The following is an 18,469-nucleotide window of genomic DNA, read 5'->3' on the forward strand; positions in this document are numbered from 1 at the left end:
TAATATTTTTTTGCCATTTTTCTTTCATTAGCATTTCAAAAAAAAAAAAAAAAAGTGGGTGTTATAAAAAAGAATACTTTGTACATTTAAAATCACAGAACAACATTTTCTTTTATAATTACTAAGTACTTCATCAAAACATGACTCTGATTAAATTTTTAAATAAAATTGAATCTGTATTTTGTGCAGCCTCCTGATGAAGAAGAAAGATCATTGCTGCTGCAAGACCTTCTCATGGTGTGTGACTTGAGCAATGATGTCTCTACACGTTATTTAGCACAGCGAACTGCTGTAAGTACTTAATTGAATTTGATCAAGAATCCATGGTTAAGCATGAGCAGTTGCATGAGATGAAAAGCCTTTTTTATATTCTAAAGACGAAACAATATGATGAAGATGAAAGTATTAGAAACTGAACTAAGAACAAATTTTTCACTGTAAATCATATTGAGAAACAAGACAAATAAAAAACTGCAAAAAAATCTAAAAGTTAAAAAAAAGAAAAAGCAAATTCAGAAAAAATATAAAATTCCAAAAAAAAAAAGAAAACAGGATACAGAGCAACTCATAAACTTTCCCAGAAAGACTTGGAAAGCTGGGGGGGAAATCTTAAAATCTAAAACAAATCAAATTGATTGAAGTACAAAATAAGTACTTGAAAAATTAAAAGCACCCCCCCCCCCAAAAAAAAAAAATACCACCCCGTAAAATTGCAAAACGTATGCCATTCTTGCAAAAAATACAGAATTTCAGCTAAGTCTTGAACCTAGTTAAACTAATTTCTTAAAAAGTGAAAACTTCTAAAAAAAAGAAGAATTAAAGAACCATTTTGAAAAAAATATACCCAAAGTGCAATCGAAAGAGTGGTTGAAAATCCAACTGGTGTTGAGCTATGCAATGTGCATGAAAAATAAAATTAATTTCATCCCTCCCTCCCCCCTCCCAAAATAAGAGCTGAAACAAATTTAAACCAGGCAGAATGAAAAAAATTTGACATTTAGTTTTAAAAAAATCAAGTGAAAAATATTAAAACATTTAAACAAATTAAACTGTTGAATAAATTTTATTCGAAATTAAAAAACAATAAACTATTAGCTAAATTAGGTAGGAAATTAAATATATATTTAAAATCACGGTTGACCTCTAATGATTCTTTTATTGTACCTTTTTGTGTGTAACAACAAAAACCAGAGATGATCAGAAAAAAGGTTACAAGCCACAGCATTTCAAAACAGCATATTTGGGAGAAATTTTGTTTCTCCATAGGGGAACCAGATAGTGCTACTTTTCATCAGCTCTTCTGCGGGTAGATAGTAAAAGTTCCCAGATGGCTCAGGACAATTGAATTGGCGCGATGTTTAGAAACTGGTCTTGTGTGGAAGTGCGAGCCGTGATTCCATTTTTATGGCAAAGAATGTTGAGTGACGGTTTCCTCCTCCTGCATGACAATGCCTGGCCCCATACTACTCAAGCGACACAGGTATTGTTAGAACAATTCAGTTGGGAAACCTGGAGTTTCCCTCCTTACCATATGGCCCAGAGGCTATTCCCTGTTTCTGAGATTGAAAGAGCACTTATTCCTTCTCTTCAGACAGTGCTATGAATACATTTGCCAAGACCTAGCTCAGTGGACGGAGATCTGAGTTCTACCAAGATGTTTCCAACAAGTTGGTTCTACATTCTGACAAAAGCCTAAATACTCTTGGTGATTATATCGAAAAGTGATAGACAGTATGCCTCTTAATTCCCTTTTGTATTTTTTGTCTATTGTTAACAAATATTTCTTTTCTTGTAACCTTTTTTTTCTTTTGATCACCTCTTGTATTTCAAAAATAAAACTCGAAAAGATACAACTTACATATGAATGACTTCTCAAGAGTAAAATGTTGCCTAAATATATTTAAAATTGCTATTGATCTATTGCTATTCTTGTATTATTCTTTTTGCACTCAACATGCATTTAAATTGAAGTTTTCAAATGGTAAAATCTATTTATGAATGATTTCATAATTCTCTTTAATATATTTCTCTTTTTAGGGATTTGTTTTAGGCGATTTATGTGCTCTTACGAATCAGGCCATTAGAAATGCATATAACAGAATTAAAAATATTGTGTAAGTTTTTTCCCTTCTAATATTTAACCCTCTTGAATATATGGAATGAATGTTCTTATAATTATCTTATATTATTAAAAACTGAGTGTATCCATCTATGAATCAGTGGTTCCCAACCTGTGGGTCGCGATCCCCAAGGGGGTCGCTAACAATTTCTTAGGCGGTCCCGATATTATCCCTCTATTTAAGAATATATTAATGTATAGTTGAAAAATTAAAATACATAGGGGGAAAATAGCATCATTTTAGTTTAGAGTAGCATCAAGACTTGAGCTCAATAGCGAATCCAGGAGAAGAGCTATGGGGCTACAGCTAACCCTCCCCCTCTCATGCTAGAGTACCTGATCACAGAACATCCTCTAAGATTATCATAAGCTTTGGTTTAGGGGCTTCAATCTCTACAAATTTCCGCAACAGAGTCCCGAATATTAGCTATATTGTGCATTGGGGTTTGCAGAGTATTCATGCTCACTCAGTGAAAGCATATTAAGAGTTTTATAGAAACATTTATTCAGAAAACACGATATCACAATACAAACAACAAAGAGACTAAAGTTCCAGATGTTGCTACATGGAAGTTATCCCATCGTCTGCGTAGATGCAATATGTCGCCAAAAGGTGGCATTACCTCACATTGAAAAATTATTCATATTCATAAGGGGGAATGGAAGTGTGAGTGGCATTGGTGTACTTACTCCAACACGGAATATCCTCCCTCTAACATTATCCATTATTGTCTAAAATTTCGTTTTCGGAACTTCAATTTTGAATAATTTCTGTGAGAGATTCTCTAAGCCTCAAACCTTATCCTGAAAGGTATCTTGCAGTTGCATTTTTAAAGCTTAATTTTGGATATATTCCGGGGAAGAGCCCCGAACCCATTCCCGTCCTCAAACTTAGCCAAGTAAAAAATAGCCAAGAATTTTTAGGATTTTTATTTTTTAAAAAAATCTAGGGGTATGCCTGCCATCCCTCTCCACATTTCTAAAGATCATATAACATTTAGTTTTTAGGGCTTAAATTTCAAAAAGATCCTTTAAACTCCGCTAAATTTTTGTTCTGGGAACATCAATTTCGAAAAAACTCCAGGGGGTGGGGAGGAAGGCTTCGAATCTAAACTTTTCCCCTAATGTTTACTAAGATGACCTGTAATTGCATTTTCAGAACCTCAAACTCAAAAAGTTTCTGGGGAAAGGTCGCCCGAAACCCTTCGCTTTCCTAAATTTCTCCAAAGATAGTCTACAACTGAGCTTATTTAGGACATATCATTTTAATCTTCAAAAAATTAGAGAGCATCCTTATCCACTTCCCCTTCTCCTATCATTAAAAATTGTTTAAAAATTCATTTTTAGGATTTTGGGAAATTTTAAAGGCAAGTCCCTGAGCTTGAACCGTTCATAAAAGTCCCTGAACTTCTCCTCCTCCGAACATCACCACCTCCGAGCATGCTCCAAATGAACCCCAAATCCCTTACTAAACTCCTACATAATGGCAAAAGAACTTTCTTAAATTTGCTTGAAATAGATTTATTGATAAACTCAAGCATTCTGTTGGCTTTGTTACTTGCAATGCTGTACTGTCGACTAAACTTGAAGTCCTGATTTATTAAGATACCTAGATCCATAACATTGCTAACACATAACTAGATCCTAATGATTGAACCCTGTAAACGATAACTTGTACGCTTTTTTCCATGACCTAAGTGTAGCACTTGACATTTCCCCACATTAACTGCCATACCCCACTTATCTGCCTACTTAGTAATGTAATCTAAATCCTCTTGAAGCTGTTTTACCTGTTCTCCATTTTCTACAATCCCCATAACTTTTACATCATCAGCAAAACAATTCATGTTTCCAGAAATATTCTTATTGATGTCATTCATAAAAATAATAAACAAGAGAGGCCCTAAAACTGAACCCTGAGGAACCCCGCTTAAATCCATTTAGAATGATTTCCCCTCACAACTACTCTTTGTTTCCTTCCAGTCAGCCAATTTCTGACCCAAAGTAAAGTTTTTCCTCCTATTCCTATATCAACTAATTTGCTGAGAAGAGCAAAATGCGGTACCTTATCAAAAGCTTTTTGAAAATCAATATAAACAACATCGACACACTTTTTGTTATTTAAAACCTAGGTAACCTTGTCTTAGAAATGCAATAAATTAGTAGCACACAATTTACCTTTCCTGAACCCATACTGCAAACTAGTCAACAGACTATTAGTCTCTAAGAAATTCATAATATTGATTTTGATCAAAGTTTTGAAAATCTTACAAACCACTGATTGTTCCAATTTTTGTTTCATGTATTCAAGTTATATGAAATAACATATATTTTAGCAAGGAAAGTTATTAAATTGCTTCATCAATCTCTAAATTGTTGGTCTTATATTGTTGCAGAGATAAAAATGGATATAATCGAAGAGAAGAAGAAGACATTATTTTAGCGTCTGTTCCAGTAATTCAACGTGATTTGCTAAATGCTTTGGAAAAACTGCAAGCAGAATTTGCAGAAACTCTAGGAGCACCCAAAGTAATTTTTTTGTGACAGAAATTTCAGTGTGCAAAACATAAAAATGATGAGATTTTTATTATATCACAATACATTTAGCATCCAGATTTGTATGGAGTTTTTGCAATTTTAACTTTTTGTTTCAATTTGGCGATGCATTTTTTTTTTGTGTGTGTGTGTGTATCATATTTATTGCTTTATTCTTATGTATATTAGTCATTTTTTTCACCGATTAATTCACTGTTACTAGATGATGGATGAACTAGGTAGCATAATTTTCCTACAAAAAATGAAAAGTTTTTTTTCTTCTTAAGTGTAGAAGTTGAGCAAAGAAGATGTTTTAGTCTCATTTAACATTACTGTAAGGCTTCCTCTGATCTCTTTTGCCTTGTTCTAAGGAAATTGCTCTGCTTTTCTATTAAAATCAATTTAATCCCAGCTTCCTTTGCTCACTTCTGACATTTATAAAGTTTAATAAGGGAAATCCCCATTAACTAGTATGTGCCCAAGGACAGATACAAGGGAAGGGCGATGGAGCGATCGCCCCACCCTTGAGGGACTTTGTATCGGCTTTGTATCGGCATTTTTTCCGATTTGAAGTCCTGAAACGCAAGTGTACATCTGTGACAAACAAGGAATTTAGGAGACCTTCTCCTGTGCACTTTGCGAAATTTAAGTTTATGGACATGTCTGGTAGTGTTAAGGGAAATATGAGGTTCAGTTACTTTCCTCTAGTAATTTTTCGAAATTGACGTTGTATAAAGCGCAGTTTTAAACTACGTTCAATGTTGTCAGAAGGAGGAAGTTTCAAAGCATTCCAATGAAATTGAAGTTCTAAAATGCAATATTAGATTACCTCTCTCAATTGAGAAGGAAAGGAATAGGTTCAAGGGCCTCCTTGGTTAAATCTCCATACTTTAGTTGCTTTAGATAAAAGTGCTATAGCAGCCTTATCCTCCCCCCTCACGCATGTATAAATCAGACATTTAGTAAGAAGTAAATTCAAAAAGCAACCACCTCCTCCTTGAAACGTTTCTAGATCCCCCTTTGTCCATGCCAGATTTCAAAATGCTAAATTTTAGTCTTATACAGGCTCCAGGGGCGCTTCAAACCTCAATTTTTGTGAGGGTTAAGATTTTAAATTTGCCGAATGAAACTTTGAATTTTACTGAATGATGAAATATGAGCATACACACATAGATTCCTGCATAGAATGAGAAGGGATGTGAAAGAACCATTATAAAAAAAAATTAATGCAATTTTTGTAATTAAAAGCATCTAAACGAATTTTGCCTTTTATTGCTGTCTCCAAATTTGCCAAATTGTCCTACAGAATTTGCCGAATAAGGAAATTATTTGGAAGGTCACAGTGATCTCCCATTGGTCCGCCCCTGACAGACTCTTTTTGAGAAATCTCTACCGATCTGTACTATTATAACCTGTGTGTGCCTTTAACCCTAACTCTGCCAGACTGTCAATGTTGATCAGATCAATACTGGTACCGTTAGATACAGAACACCCAGGAGAAGTAATGTCCTGAGGTTATGCTATCCTCACCCCTTAGATGTCCTGAGGATATCTAGGAGTAAAATCCTTAAAATGGTCAATTGTCACCCCCGATTCAGCATTGAGCTACCTCAAGTGACGAGCAGGACTAGCCAGCAAAGTGAGCAGAACGCGGAGCCCCCTAATTTTCTCTCTTTTTAACCGACTTCAAAAAGGAGGCGGTTATCAGTTCATACCGTATGTTTTTTTTTTGTTTGTTTGTTTGTTTGTCCACACACAACGTCTCACCTAGTGAACCGATTTTGATGATTCTTTTTTTAATGGATAGGGGATGGCTCAACTTAGGTCCCATTATTTTGTTTGACCATACTTGTTCTTCAGAAAAAAAGTTATGGGCAAAAAACAGTAAATTTCATGCAATTTCCCTATTAAATGATTAAATATAAAACCCATTGTTACCAAAGTTTGGTGCCATACAACAGTAACATTAATAGTAATTGTACTGATAGTTTTGAATAAAGGCTTCTCTGAAGCAAGCATCAAGTTTCTTCAGTGTCATTGCCCCATAGTGCGGGTAAACCTACGGCCCCTATATATATGCAAGCCGACGCATCAGCTTAACACATCGATTGCGTCATCGGCAGCCTATATATGGACTTCATGCGCTAAGCTAGTTATTTGAAACAATTTGAAGGAAAACTGTTTTATTGGACTTTTTCATGAATAATGCAGCATACAATGAAGGTCTACAAGAGCAGGTTCAGAATTGGTAAAATTAGTCTCTTTGTTGTTGATCTCCCTGTCACTCAAGTTGCAACTGTCCCTGTCATTGTCATCATCGTCAACTAGTTCATCATCCGATAAAGTAACATATTTCACTGCATCTTTGAGCGACATATACTTACGTTTGCTCATTTTACGTTTTTATTTACTCACAGAGTACAGCACAAAAAACTTGTGCGCTATCTTGTTTGATCGCGCGCACGCCTGCTTGCATCGGAAATGTTTTCACAGCAAACACAGTAGTTCTTGTGTTCTCTTTTTGACCCTGGTCTAAATGTTCGTCTATGCATGGCAGAACAGCCAGGAAAGCCAATGGAACCTGCTGAAAAAATATAGCAACGTGTTGGCTGGAGGACAAGTTATCTCGTCCCTAGCGCATACAGCATAATTCTGGAGGACGAATTTTCTCGTCCCTAGCAGTCAATGTGTTAAGTTCAGCCATTTTGGATCGGAGCGCGTGTTAGAGTAGTTGTCTTTTCTGGCAAGTTATCGCATTTGTTGAGTTTTCACTGGGAAGAATTATTAGCGTCACATGAATTATTTATTAAATAAAATGTTATTTTTGGTGAATTTGACAAAACCCGAAACTTCTCTCTGGTAACAATATTTCCGCAACAATGAAAAATCCGATCCAAAATGGCTAAACTTTAGCTGATGTGCCCGCCTGTCTATATAGCGGCTCTAGGTAAACCTAACCTGAAAGTGTGGTAATGCAGTGGTCAGGATCTGCTAAGTCTTCACAATGCTACCAGGTTAGGTTTGCCTCAACTATACAGGATTGCACCACAAGCAACTCGTATGCTGTGAAATGCAAATTAGTTAGGGATATTTGAATGGTTATAATTAGATTAACACACAAATTAATTCCAGAGAGGAACAAAGATAAATTTTTAGTGCCAATTGTTTAAAGTTTATTGGGTGCTTATAGTTTTTTTTTTTAGTATGGAGCATTTTTATGAAAAAAATAAGGTGAAGTTTCATGATGGTAACTTCTTACTTTTACTGAAATACCTGCATTTACACTAAAAAGAATGAAATAACCATCGATAATACTTTTAAACATAATTTTTGAAGTTGGCGCAAAAACGAAAGATAAGATCATTCACAGTGATAACTCAACTACAACTATAAATTTAACCAGGCCTAGTTTCTTCACTACCACATACATTATGCATTGATGACAGCATATTTGAGTAACAATATAAAAGTTTCGTGCCTAACATTGGTTGATTTTCTGAAAAAAATATGAACGAAGCATGGTTACACTGGGTTTTACTTTTTATTCTTGTGCCAGCTTCAGAAATTATGTTTAAAAGTGTTATCAATGGTGTTTAAAGAATAAAATTATTTTTCAGTTTTTGGAGCAATTTTAAAGTCGGTTCTTTTTTTTTTTTTTCAGAATTTTTTTATATTGATACTTTTGTCATTGAATTTATTCATGCAAAGTCTCCCTAATTTTCATCTTTCAATGTTCACAGCGATATAAATCAAACCTCCTAGTTTAAATTTGATGGTGCTTTTTAAATTTTGCTAAGAAATGTTTTTTTTTTCTTTACTTTCTTTTCTTGCCTATAAAAATAATGCTGCTTATTTGGTTTTAACTTAGCAATTGCTGTTTGAATGAAACTACATTAAAGCCTTAAGGCATTTAATGTAATAAAGTTACTAAGTGCTTGTTAAAAAATGTTGGATGATTAGGAATTTACAAGTAGTGCTTCATTCTTTAATAATGGACTTAAATATCATAAAGGTGCCCAAATGTCACAGCATTTGAATATAAATTGTACTATAATTTTATTTGCAGACTTGAATTTCATTTGCTTCCTGAAATATCTAATTATGGCAAAACAAAGAATATTTTGAAGTTTGATTAATGGACTTTGAACTTTCTGTTGCCTAAAACTTTTAGTGGAATGTTTCGATTGTTGTGCAAAAGAGCATTACATTTTCAGTGCTGTAAATAATAATGATTTAAACATGACACTACACAATTTGATGTAATAATATTGTAAAATTTTTTAGAATCTTGTAACACTGCATTAAATCAGTATAACATTGTGCACAGCAAAGTATTATTACATTGTATGCCTAATTTGTTTTTTTCTTTAGTTTATCCTTGCTCTTCTTATAAGAGTTTTTGTAAGCTGTTAATTCAATAATGAATTTAAGTATTATTAGCATGCTAAAAAACTCATTTTAACAACTTCAGATTCCAAATGTAAAATTTGAAGATGTTGGTGGTTTATCAGATGTGAAGCAAGAAATTTTGGACACCATACAACTGCCTTTAGAACACCCAGAAATACTTTTCTCTGGACTAAGAAGATCAGGTATTTGTACTGCTTTCATGTCTATTTTATGCAGTACTAGTGGTACCAGCACAGGTTTGCAAATAGTAGAAAATTAAAAGGTCATTTGGTTCGCCTGTGTATTTAGAAATAATGGATGATGAATTTCTCGCCAATTTGCTATGTTAATTTGCTCACCTATGTTATGGTATGTTATGGTAATTTGCTCGTTCACGTTATGGTAATTTACTCGTCCATGTTATGATAATTTGCTCGTTTACGTTATGGTAATTTACTCATCCATGTTGTGATAATATGCTCGATAAATTGTTCTTAAAATTAGAATAGAAGAAGAACGAAATCAAATTTTCAAAAAATCACTTTTAGGTGCACACCGCCAAGCTATAAACTAATTTTGTGACAAATTTCATGAAATTCAGCCAAATGGTTTAGGCGTTATGCGTGTTACAGAGATCCAGATATCCAGACAACTTTGAAATTTGCTATTAGTAAAGAATATGTAAATTAATTGCAGTAAAAAATACTTTTTTTTTCATTGGGATGGGAGGATAACCAAACGTTTTACATTTTAAAGACATTTTTAAAATTTAAACTTTCTTTTTGAGAAGTAAAAATAAGTAAAATTCTGAAAATCAATATTAATTGAAACTTTTGTTTGTTAAGTGTAGCGTAATGTTTTACTTATTAGGGCAGTTCTTTGGAAAGGTGTTACTTTGCACTTCAAGCTTTTCAGTTTTTCACTAGGGGTGCAGTTATGTATCCTTTTAGAAAGGCAAGATATGTATTTTTGTTAAACTGCAAATGTTCACAAAACATCTCTATTTACTTTTAAAATTTTGAGGGTTAAATTTATAAACTTTGACAAATTTTATGAATGTGCAATTTCTTTCCTTAGTTTTCCTAGCTTTTAGTTCATGAATCAATTGAATTACTAATACTTACTGTCCCACTACCGATTGTATGAAATTGGCAAACATTTAGTTGAGACAAGTCTATCTGAATGAGGTGGAGAAGTAAAAATTTGATGCACATGTTCTTATTTGAATTAGGCTCTGCTTAATTTAGAGACTAGCATACATCTGCAAAAAATGACATCCTTGAAAACTAATAGATGGATAAAAACCATACCAATCAATATTTTATGCTTATAAATATTTTATTTTGTTTATTTATTTATTATTTCAGGTGTTTTATTATATGGGCCACCAGGTTCTGGAAAAACACTTTTGGCAAAAGCTGTAGCAACTGAGTGCTCCTTAAATTTCTTAAGGTAGTATTTTCAGGTGTTATTTTATTTTTTAACGATCTAATTTGTGCTTAATTGTCTTGTTCATTTCAATTAAATATTCTCTGCATATGTTTTCTTTTTTGGGAGGGGTGTCTTCTTTAATATATCTTTTGTTGTTTCCAGTTTTCTCTTGAAGTTATTTTTATACATTTGCTTAAGGAGGCAAACCAGTTTAGACTGGTCAAAAAAACCACCTTTTTTATGCCATAAAATGTTAGTTAACCTATTCAAAAATATGTTGCCAAAATTTAAGTGAAAAATTCTGATTAGTCTCGATGCTCTGAGCACTTAAAGTGACTGTAGAAATTTAAAAATGTTCACAGCATTTTTTCCAAACACATTTTTCTCGAAACAACATTTTTTCAACTGGTGTGCATGCTAGCTCAACGATTTTTTGACCACTTGTTCTGAAAATTTGCGGGAATATTCTTTATTCATGAAATACACCGCCAGCTCAGTCAGTTCCAGCCGAGGACTGCGGTTTCGTGCTTATTAGCACTCATCAGCCCGGCTTAGAAAAGTGACTGAGCTGAAGGTGGAAAATCTCTTAAGGAAGCCAAGAGTGCCAAGCAAACTGGTAGCTAATACAGAATTAGCACTGACCAGACGAGTGACCGAAGCAATGCTTTGGTTCAATTCGAAGATTGAAGGCAAGGCACGTATATTCAGTAAGTTACCGCCCTATAGCCAGGGCTAAGGCAGAAATACATGAAAAATACATGAAATGCACCGCCAGCTCAGTCAATTCCAGCCGAGGACTGCAGTTTCGTGCTTATTATAGGGCGGTAACTTACTGAATATACCTGCCTTGCCTGCAATCTTAGAGTTGAACCGAACCATTGCTTTGGTCACTCGTCTGGTCTGTGCTAATCCTGTATTAGCTACCAGTTTGTTTGGCACTCTTGGCTTCCTTAAGAGATTTTCCACCTCCAACTCAATTACTTTCCTAAGCCGGGCTGATGTGTGCTAATAAGCTCGAAACTGCAGTCTTTGGCTAGAATTGACTGAGCTGGCGGTGTATTTCATGTAATTCTGCCTTAGCCCATGCTATAGGGCAGTAACTTACTGAAATTCTTTATTCAATTATACTTACCTAACTCTTTGATGATATTATTAATAAAGAAAAAAAATAATAATGCAAGAAGTGTGAAAAAAATGATAGAAAAACATAACATTGTAATCAAACACCTGAAAAACGTGCAATGTTCAACCTTTATGATCACAATTAGGTCCATAGTGTAGGGCAGGGCTGTCCAGTTGCAAAGAGCCCACGGGCCAGAATTCCGGTCACTGATCACCTGGGGCGCCCTGGCAGTTTGAAAAAGTTGAACAATAACCTCTTACCTCTTATACAATAACAATTAATAGTTGAATTATTAATTATAGAACAATGAAACAGAAGGATGATAAAAAAATTTGCTTACATTTTAATGGGAAAACCAGTCAGATCAATATCATCAACGGAAAAGAATGGAGAGTTGACGAGAGCAAGCTCTCAATTTCTTTTTCGAAATCAACAAAAGTCGTAGAGTCAGTGAGGGGGGGGGGGGTCTTCATTTTTAACCGATTGCAGGCAGGTTTTGCTTATCTGAAATGTTTCTCTCTTCCCTCCCTGTCTCCCCCCCCCCCCAACTCGAGGCAATACTATTTCTAGGAATTCATTTGAACACCAGCGTGCAGGGTTGAACTGCTTGACCTTGACCTCTAGATGTCCTGTTCCTTTTTAGCCTACTTTCCCAGTAAAAGTCAGAAAAAGAAGAAAAAGCATGAAAGAAGGCTTAATGCATCTTAAAAATGTCCCGAAAAACAAAAAAAATAAAATAAATAAAATAATTAAATAAATATCGAAAAATTAAAAATTGGAAAGTAGTGTGTTGAGATGGGGAAAAATGTCTGTCGGTCCGTCGGTCTGCCCCCCCCCCCCCCTAATAACTTTTGAATGAATAGTCCGATTCGAACAAACATTTTTTGTTCGAAAGATCTCGGCGAGGACACCTCATTCCCATATTTCACTTTTTGATTTGAACTATTTTTTGTTCAATTTTGAACGGTTCAAAAAAACTTAACATTAGCGCCTACGGGGAAACTGAAAGTCAATGTAGATTCCGTACTTGAAGGCGAATTTATTTCAAACAAATTTTGTTGGAAATAGCTCTTGACGCCAAACTCCAGACTCCGACTCCGAGAATTTAGAGGCACCTGACTCTGACTCCTTTGCCCTACAATTAATCGGACTCCGAATCCCCGACTTCGTAGCTTTGGCAAAAGTTTATACACGGAGGACAAATGACTGACTCCGATTCTTGGATATTTGTCTCCGACTCTTTTATCCCAAAATGAGATTGACTCCGACTCCTACTCCTGTGCCCGACAATTAATCGGACTCCGACTCCCCGGCTTCGTAGCTTTGGCAAAAATTTATACACGGAGGACAAATGACTGAGTCCGATTCTCGGATACTCGACTCTGACTCCTTTATCGCAAAATGAGATTGACTCCGACTCCACAGCTATGGTTTTTACTGTTAAATAATTATTGTTGATATGATTTGTTTTTATTTTCACGCTAAAGTTTTAATTTAGGTATTCAGTTTTCGGCGAATAAACTCGAAGTCATTTATGTTTCTACATAACGATATGCGCTGACTTTTTTTTTTTTTTTTGACAATGAAAAGTGTTTCTTTAAGTTGACATTTTATTGTTTTTATTTATTTTGGTAAGTGCATTAATTCATTAAAAAAATTATTTTTGGCAACAGGGGAAAAAGAAACGATTTTTTTTTGATATGATGTATTTATTTTAATAAGCTTATTAATTTTAATTATTATTTTTTCATTTTGGAAGCTGTTAAAGAATTTTTTTTAAGGGAAAAAAGTGTATTATGTGCTTTGTTTAAAAGGTGCTGCTTTTTTTATCGCATCTAATTTTTTTAGATGTGTGAGGAATACTTTATTCTTAGAAATTAGCAAAAATATGTTTGAAACAATTTGGGATTGTAGCTATTTTTGAGAATATTGATCAGGTACTAGAAAGTAGTATGGGTATACGGGAAATTAGGCTCGTATAGTTCTAGACAGAACTTCTTGTTCTCCTACTACAATGAAAGGAGTAAAAGAGTGATCAAGAGGAAATTTTGGAGCGCCGGCTTGACCAAGAATGGTAGTCTTGGATGCTTCTTGATGCCATAAAATGCCGAAAAAATAAATATGCTGAATAAGAAGTCAGCAGGCCGCAAAATATGTGTTGGCTGGCCTCCAGGTGGACAGCCCTGGTCTAGGGAAATATGTTGTTTACAAGAACAGGGAAAACCTGGAATTGTCTGGGAAAATGAAACAGGTCAAAATGTCAGGGAAAAACCAGGGAATTTTCCGAATTGCCCTCCCCCCCCCACCCAAATTTTTTTTTCCATTTTTTTCCCCAGGGAATTTTATTCTATGAGATCTAATCTTAATTTTTATCAATGTTTCCTTTAAAAAGATGCAAAAATTTTGAGGCAAAATGACGCTAGCAATAAAAAGAGTGGCGACTCAAAAGAACTTCCACAGCCGCCATTTCTGACTCTCAATAGTTCCCAAGAAAAAAATTCCTCGGGCTAACAGGAATTATGCACACACTTAACAGGAAAGATGAAGCCTGAAGGTAGGAGAGTCGATCGGGGAAAATCGCTTTTTTTGATTGGAAAGTCTTTTGAGCTACGTGTGAAACATAGTCGCCATTTTTGGTCATTCACAAGATGAAAGTAGACACGATCCTTAAATGCCTAAGTTTCCAAAATCAAAGCAGAATTGGATGTTTTCTTTAACTGTAAACTAATGAAAGTAATGCAAAATGTGCTACTTTTTTATTATTATTATTATTTTAAATAATTTACTAAAGAAATGAAAAATTTTGCTCTTAAAACCTTATCTTACCCTTATTGCCTTGGACGCAAATGTGCTAAAAACTTTTCAACTGAATTGTAGTTCCATGAAGATTTATTACTTTTTAAAAATTATTTTGATGCTACAATTTCAAAAAATTATTTCTTATATTTTGGGCATAGCCGCAATATTTGGTCATTCCCAAGATGTAAGTACACAAGGCTTTTTAAGTGTCTAAGTTCCCGAAAACGTTACTGGATGTTTATTGCAATGCAAACTATTGAAAACAACTCAAAATGTGCTTTTTTTTCTGGATAATTTATAATTATTTTCTGGAAAAATGCAAAATTTTATCTTAAGAACATTATTTTATTCTAATTAATTTATAGACGCTTATGTGCCAAAAACTGATTGTTTTGTCTTAATTGTAGTTTTTTAAAGATTATTAATTTTTTATAACTACTTTTATGCTACAAATTTAAAAATCTACTTATTATCTTAAATTTTTCACTTAGTCACCATATTTGGTCATTTGCACAATGGAAGAAGGCGCAAACTTCCAAAAACAGAATTGGATGTGTATCTCAAAAGTAACATAAAGTGTGCCACAAATGATGAATTAAAAATTAATTTACTAGAGAAGAAAAACTTTAATTTTAATGTAAGCATCCTTTAATATGCAAAAGGAAAAAGAAATGATGATTATTGGCATTGGCCTATGATCGCTGGGTATTTTTGTTATTTTTCATTATATGGTATGCTGATCAATGCAACAAGTTAATCATATTTATACTGAAAAATAGCTTTGTATTTTGCTCAATATTTTTTGTGTTACATAATAATAAGAAAACAAAAGAAGAATTGTAAACCAAAAGCGAATGCTAAAAGATTGCTGCGCGACTACAGCAAAACGCTAATATTATGCATGACACGTGACACCGAAGAACCGCTAAAATAAGTTGAAAGTATTTTGTTTTCAAACAAGTAGTAAACCAATTCAAACAAGTTTTAACAAAGTTTTTGAAAAAAAAACTTAAAATTTTGAGAAAGAAAAAAATCTAAGATTTTTTTTTTTTTCAATATTTTCAAATCTAAGATTTTTTTTTTAATCTAAGGAGAAAATTTTCAGTTCTTCCGCATTGCTACTTTAAACAATTTTAATTATTTTTAAAATATTGCCTTTTAAACTTAAGAAGCAATTTTGAATGAAGCGAGTAATCTGGAATTTTTTAAAAAACAACCTGGAAAACCTGGAAAAGTCAGGGAATTTTTTTTAACCACAAGTGTATGAACCCTGGAGAAAGAAAAATTGTAATGATCACAGGTAAAAATTGTGACTTTGGTAATGCACACCAGCAGCAAGCTCTGATGTCAACCACCCATGGACAGCAGCTTCTAACTCCACTAATTCTGGTGGAAATGACTTGAAAAAATTACAAGATGTACTTTAAAAGATGAATAAAATATCCTCCAAGTTTAAAGAATTCTTATTATTTCTTGTTTGTTAAAAAAAAATCATGAAAAACTGAAATTTCGGCCTTTTAAACTGGTTCCCCCCCCCCTTAAGCATAATATAAAACCTGAATGCGTTTTTCAAATGTATTTCATTGAAAATTAATTTTTCAGAAGTAAATTCCTCTTTTTGCACATATTATCTTTTGCCATTCTCTTTAGTGTTAAAGGACCTGAGCTTATCAACATGTATGTAGGGCAAAGTGAAGAAAATGTACGTGCTGGTAAGTTAGTTTTTGTTATGTATACTTTTTTGATTCATTATAATTCTAACCAAACTTTGGGAGCCATATTATTTTCTTTCTTTTTCTTGATAATATCAGTTAGTATTTTGTTAGTTATCAAAATCAAAGGTAAACAGATATAAAAAAAGAAACTTCAGCACATGTTTTAATGCTTTTTTTTAATTATTATTTTATTTTATTTTTTTATTGCCTAAAAACATTGCAGAGTTGGAAAATTTGAGAAAGAAATCAAATCACTAAACTATGAAGTTATATAAACATGACAAAGAATGAACAACTAATATGATAATTTCATGTTTTGAAGGAGCCCTGTGCGTCAAAATTTTTAAATTATCAGTTACTCATAACCTATTTTATGAAATATATCTTTTTCTATTATAAATATTCATATGCAAATTTTTAAGGGAGGCTTAGATATTTTTCTCGTGGTTTAGCTGCATAATTTCCCCTTGGAAACCGATTTCAGTACAGATTAGAGTTATTAAAATTTTACATTTCCAATAAATTATTCATTAAAGCCTGAGAAGAAATGTTTTTTCATTTTTGCAAAGAAAAAAGTGCTAAAATCAAGAAAATTCTAATTTCTAGGGAATGGGGGGGGGGGGAGGACTTGAGCCCCCACTGCCCCCCATATGGGCACCCATGTAAAATATTCTTTCTTTTATGAAATAAACGATATGTTTAATATTAAGAAAAACCAGTGGCGAATTTATCATGACGCAAATGTTGCAACTGCAATGGGCCCTCAAGGCACTAGCACCCTGAAGTGTATAAAAAACCGCACAGGAAAAACTACTCATATTTGACCAAGAGGCCTCCAAAAGAGCATTGTGATGGGTCCTCAAATGTGTGAATCCACCACTGAGAGAAGCTAAATATATAAAAGCAGCCAAAAAGTCTGCAGCTGATCATATGATACAAGAATATTATATTTTGTTTAACTTAGATGATGTAATGTCATTAACTTAAATTCAATTTGTCAAGGAGTTGAGACATGACAAATTTGCATTTTAAATTGTTATGGAATAACAAATGAGTAAAGCTCTTACATTATGAATGCAAATTAGTTTCAAATAATAATTAGTCAATAAACTCAAGCCCTCAAAAATAAATAAAATAAAAAAACTGAAAAACTGTTATTTATGCACAATATCTTTGAACAAACAAAGAGCATCTATTCAATGCAAACTTTATCAGAAAACAATAAATACCGCACTCACTTACTTGTAAAAACATTAATTTTTCAAAGCTGAGAGGGGCAATTGACCCCATGATCCCCTAAATGGTGGGACTAGTTTTGAGTTATTTAAGATTTTAGACTTAAAACTTATTTAAAATATTATTCTCATGGAAGTTAATGTCAGAGATGACTTATCAAAAAATTTGAATTTTTGAGGCATGACTTTGTAAGATGGAGAAAGATGTGTTTCTGATTATTTCCCACAGCCCCAAATCTACGTACCCGAAGATCGCTTGGTGCGGGTCCTCTAAGGGGCTCAAGGCCCAAGAAGACCAAAAATTTACAAAACAAATTAAAAAAAGAATGTACTTGTTTTAACAGTTGAATATATTTTTGTTATGTTCTGATAAAAAATATGAGGAAAAATTTAAACTCAACACATAGTACTAAAGCACATAAGCACAAGAGGAGGGCAGTGCAAAGTTATGGGTATAAAGTTATAAAGTTTTATGTAAAGTACCAGGGGCGGATACAGGATTTCATTTTAGATGGGGGGGGGGGGGGGGGGGGTCATGGCCAGGGGTGAGAGTAGATTAGAGTAAAATATTTTGAAGACACTCTGAAAATTTAAAAAACTATGAGAAAGTTCTTCTCTCCCTCACCCCGGTAAAAAATTAAAAAATGCATACAAAAATTATTGAAATAACCATTTTTCAAGTTTTTTTTTTTGAATAATTTTTTAGGTTTTAGAATGCGTTGTCAGCCCTAAATTTTCGGAAACGGCAACCATAGATTCTGTTTACGTAAGACAATTTTCTTTAACTTAGGTTACATTTAATTAAAATAATAATAATTAGAGTAAATCACTTGGTGGTTTGACCTCTGGGATTCACCTCGTAAAGGCCGTGAAGGGATAGTATGATATTTCCTGTTCTAATGGTGAACTTTGAGTTTGTGCTGAAAAAAATGTTTTAATCCTGTTCAAATTTACATAGCCACTTTGAATAAAACGGGCATCTCAGATGCAAGTTGAAAAAACCTATAGGGATTGTAGATATTTGTAGTGGAACTGGAAAATTATAGATCTGGACCTGAAATGAAGGATTGTTTAGCACAAAAGTTGTGATTAAATATTAACTAACTGACATAACTAAAAATTT

General features: G+C 33.6%; 1 protein-coding gene across 1 annotated transcript in view; it reads left to right on the plus strand.

Moving 5' to 3' along the window:
* The window catches only part of LOC129229563 (peroxisomal ATPase PEX6-like), a 61,827-nt gene that overhangs the window by 34,582 nt on the left and 8,776 nt on the right, over positions 1 to 18,469 (plus strand). The window contains 6 exon segments of the mRNA XM_054863893.1: positions 190 to 291; positions 2,038 to 2,114; positions 4,516 to 4,648; positions 9,126 to 9,246; positions 10,411 to 10,495; positions 16,047 to 16,108. Coding sequence (XP_054719868.1) covers positions 190 to 291; positions 2,038 to 2,114; positions 4,516 to 4,648; positions 9,126 to 9,246; positions 10,411 to 10,495; positions 16,047 to 16,108 — 580 coding nt within the window.

Source organism: Uloborus diversus, chromosome 1 (assembly GCF_026930045.1).
Source record: "Uloborus diversus isolate 005 chromosome 1, Udiv.v.3.1, whole genome shotgun sequence".
NCBI lineage: Eukaryota > Metazoa > Arthropoda > Arachnida > Araneae > Uloboridae > Uloborus > Uloborus diversus.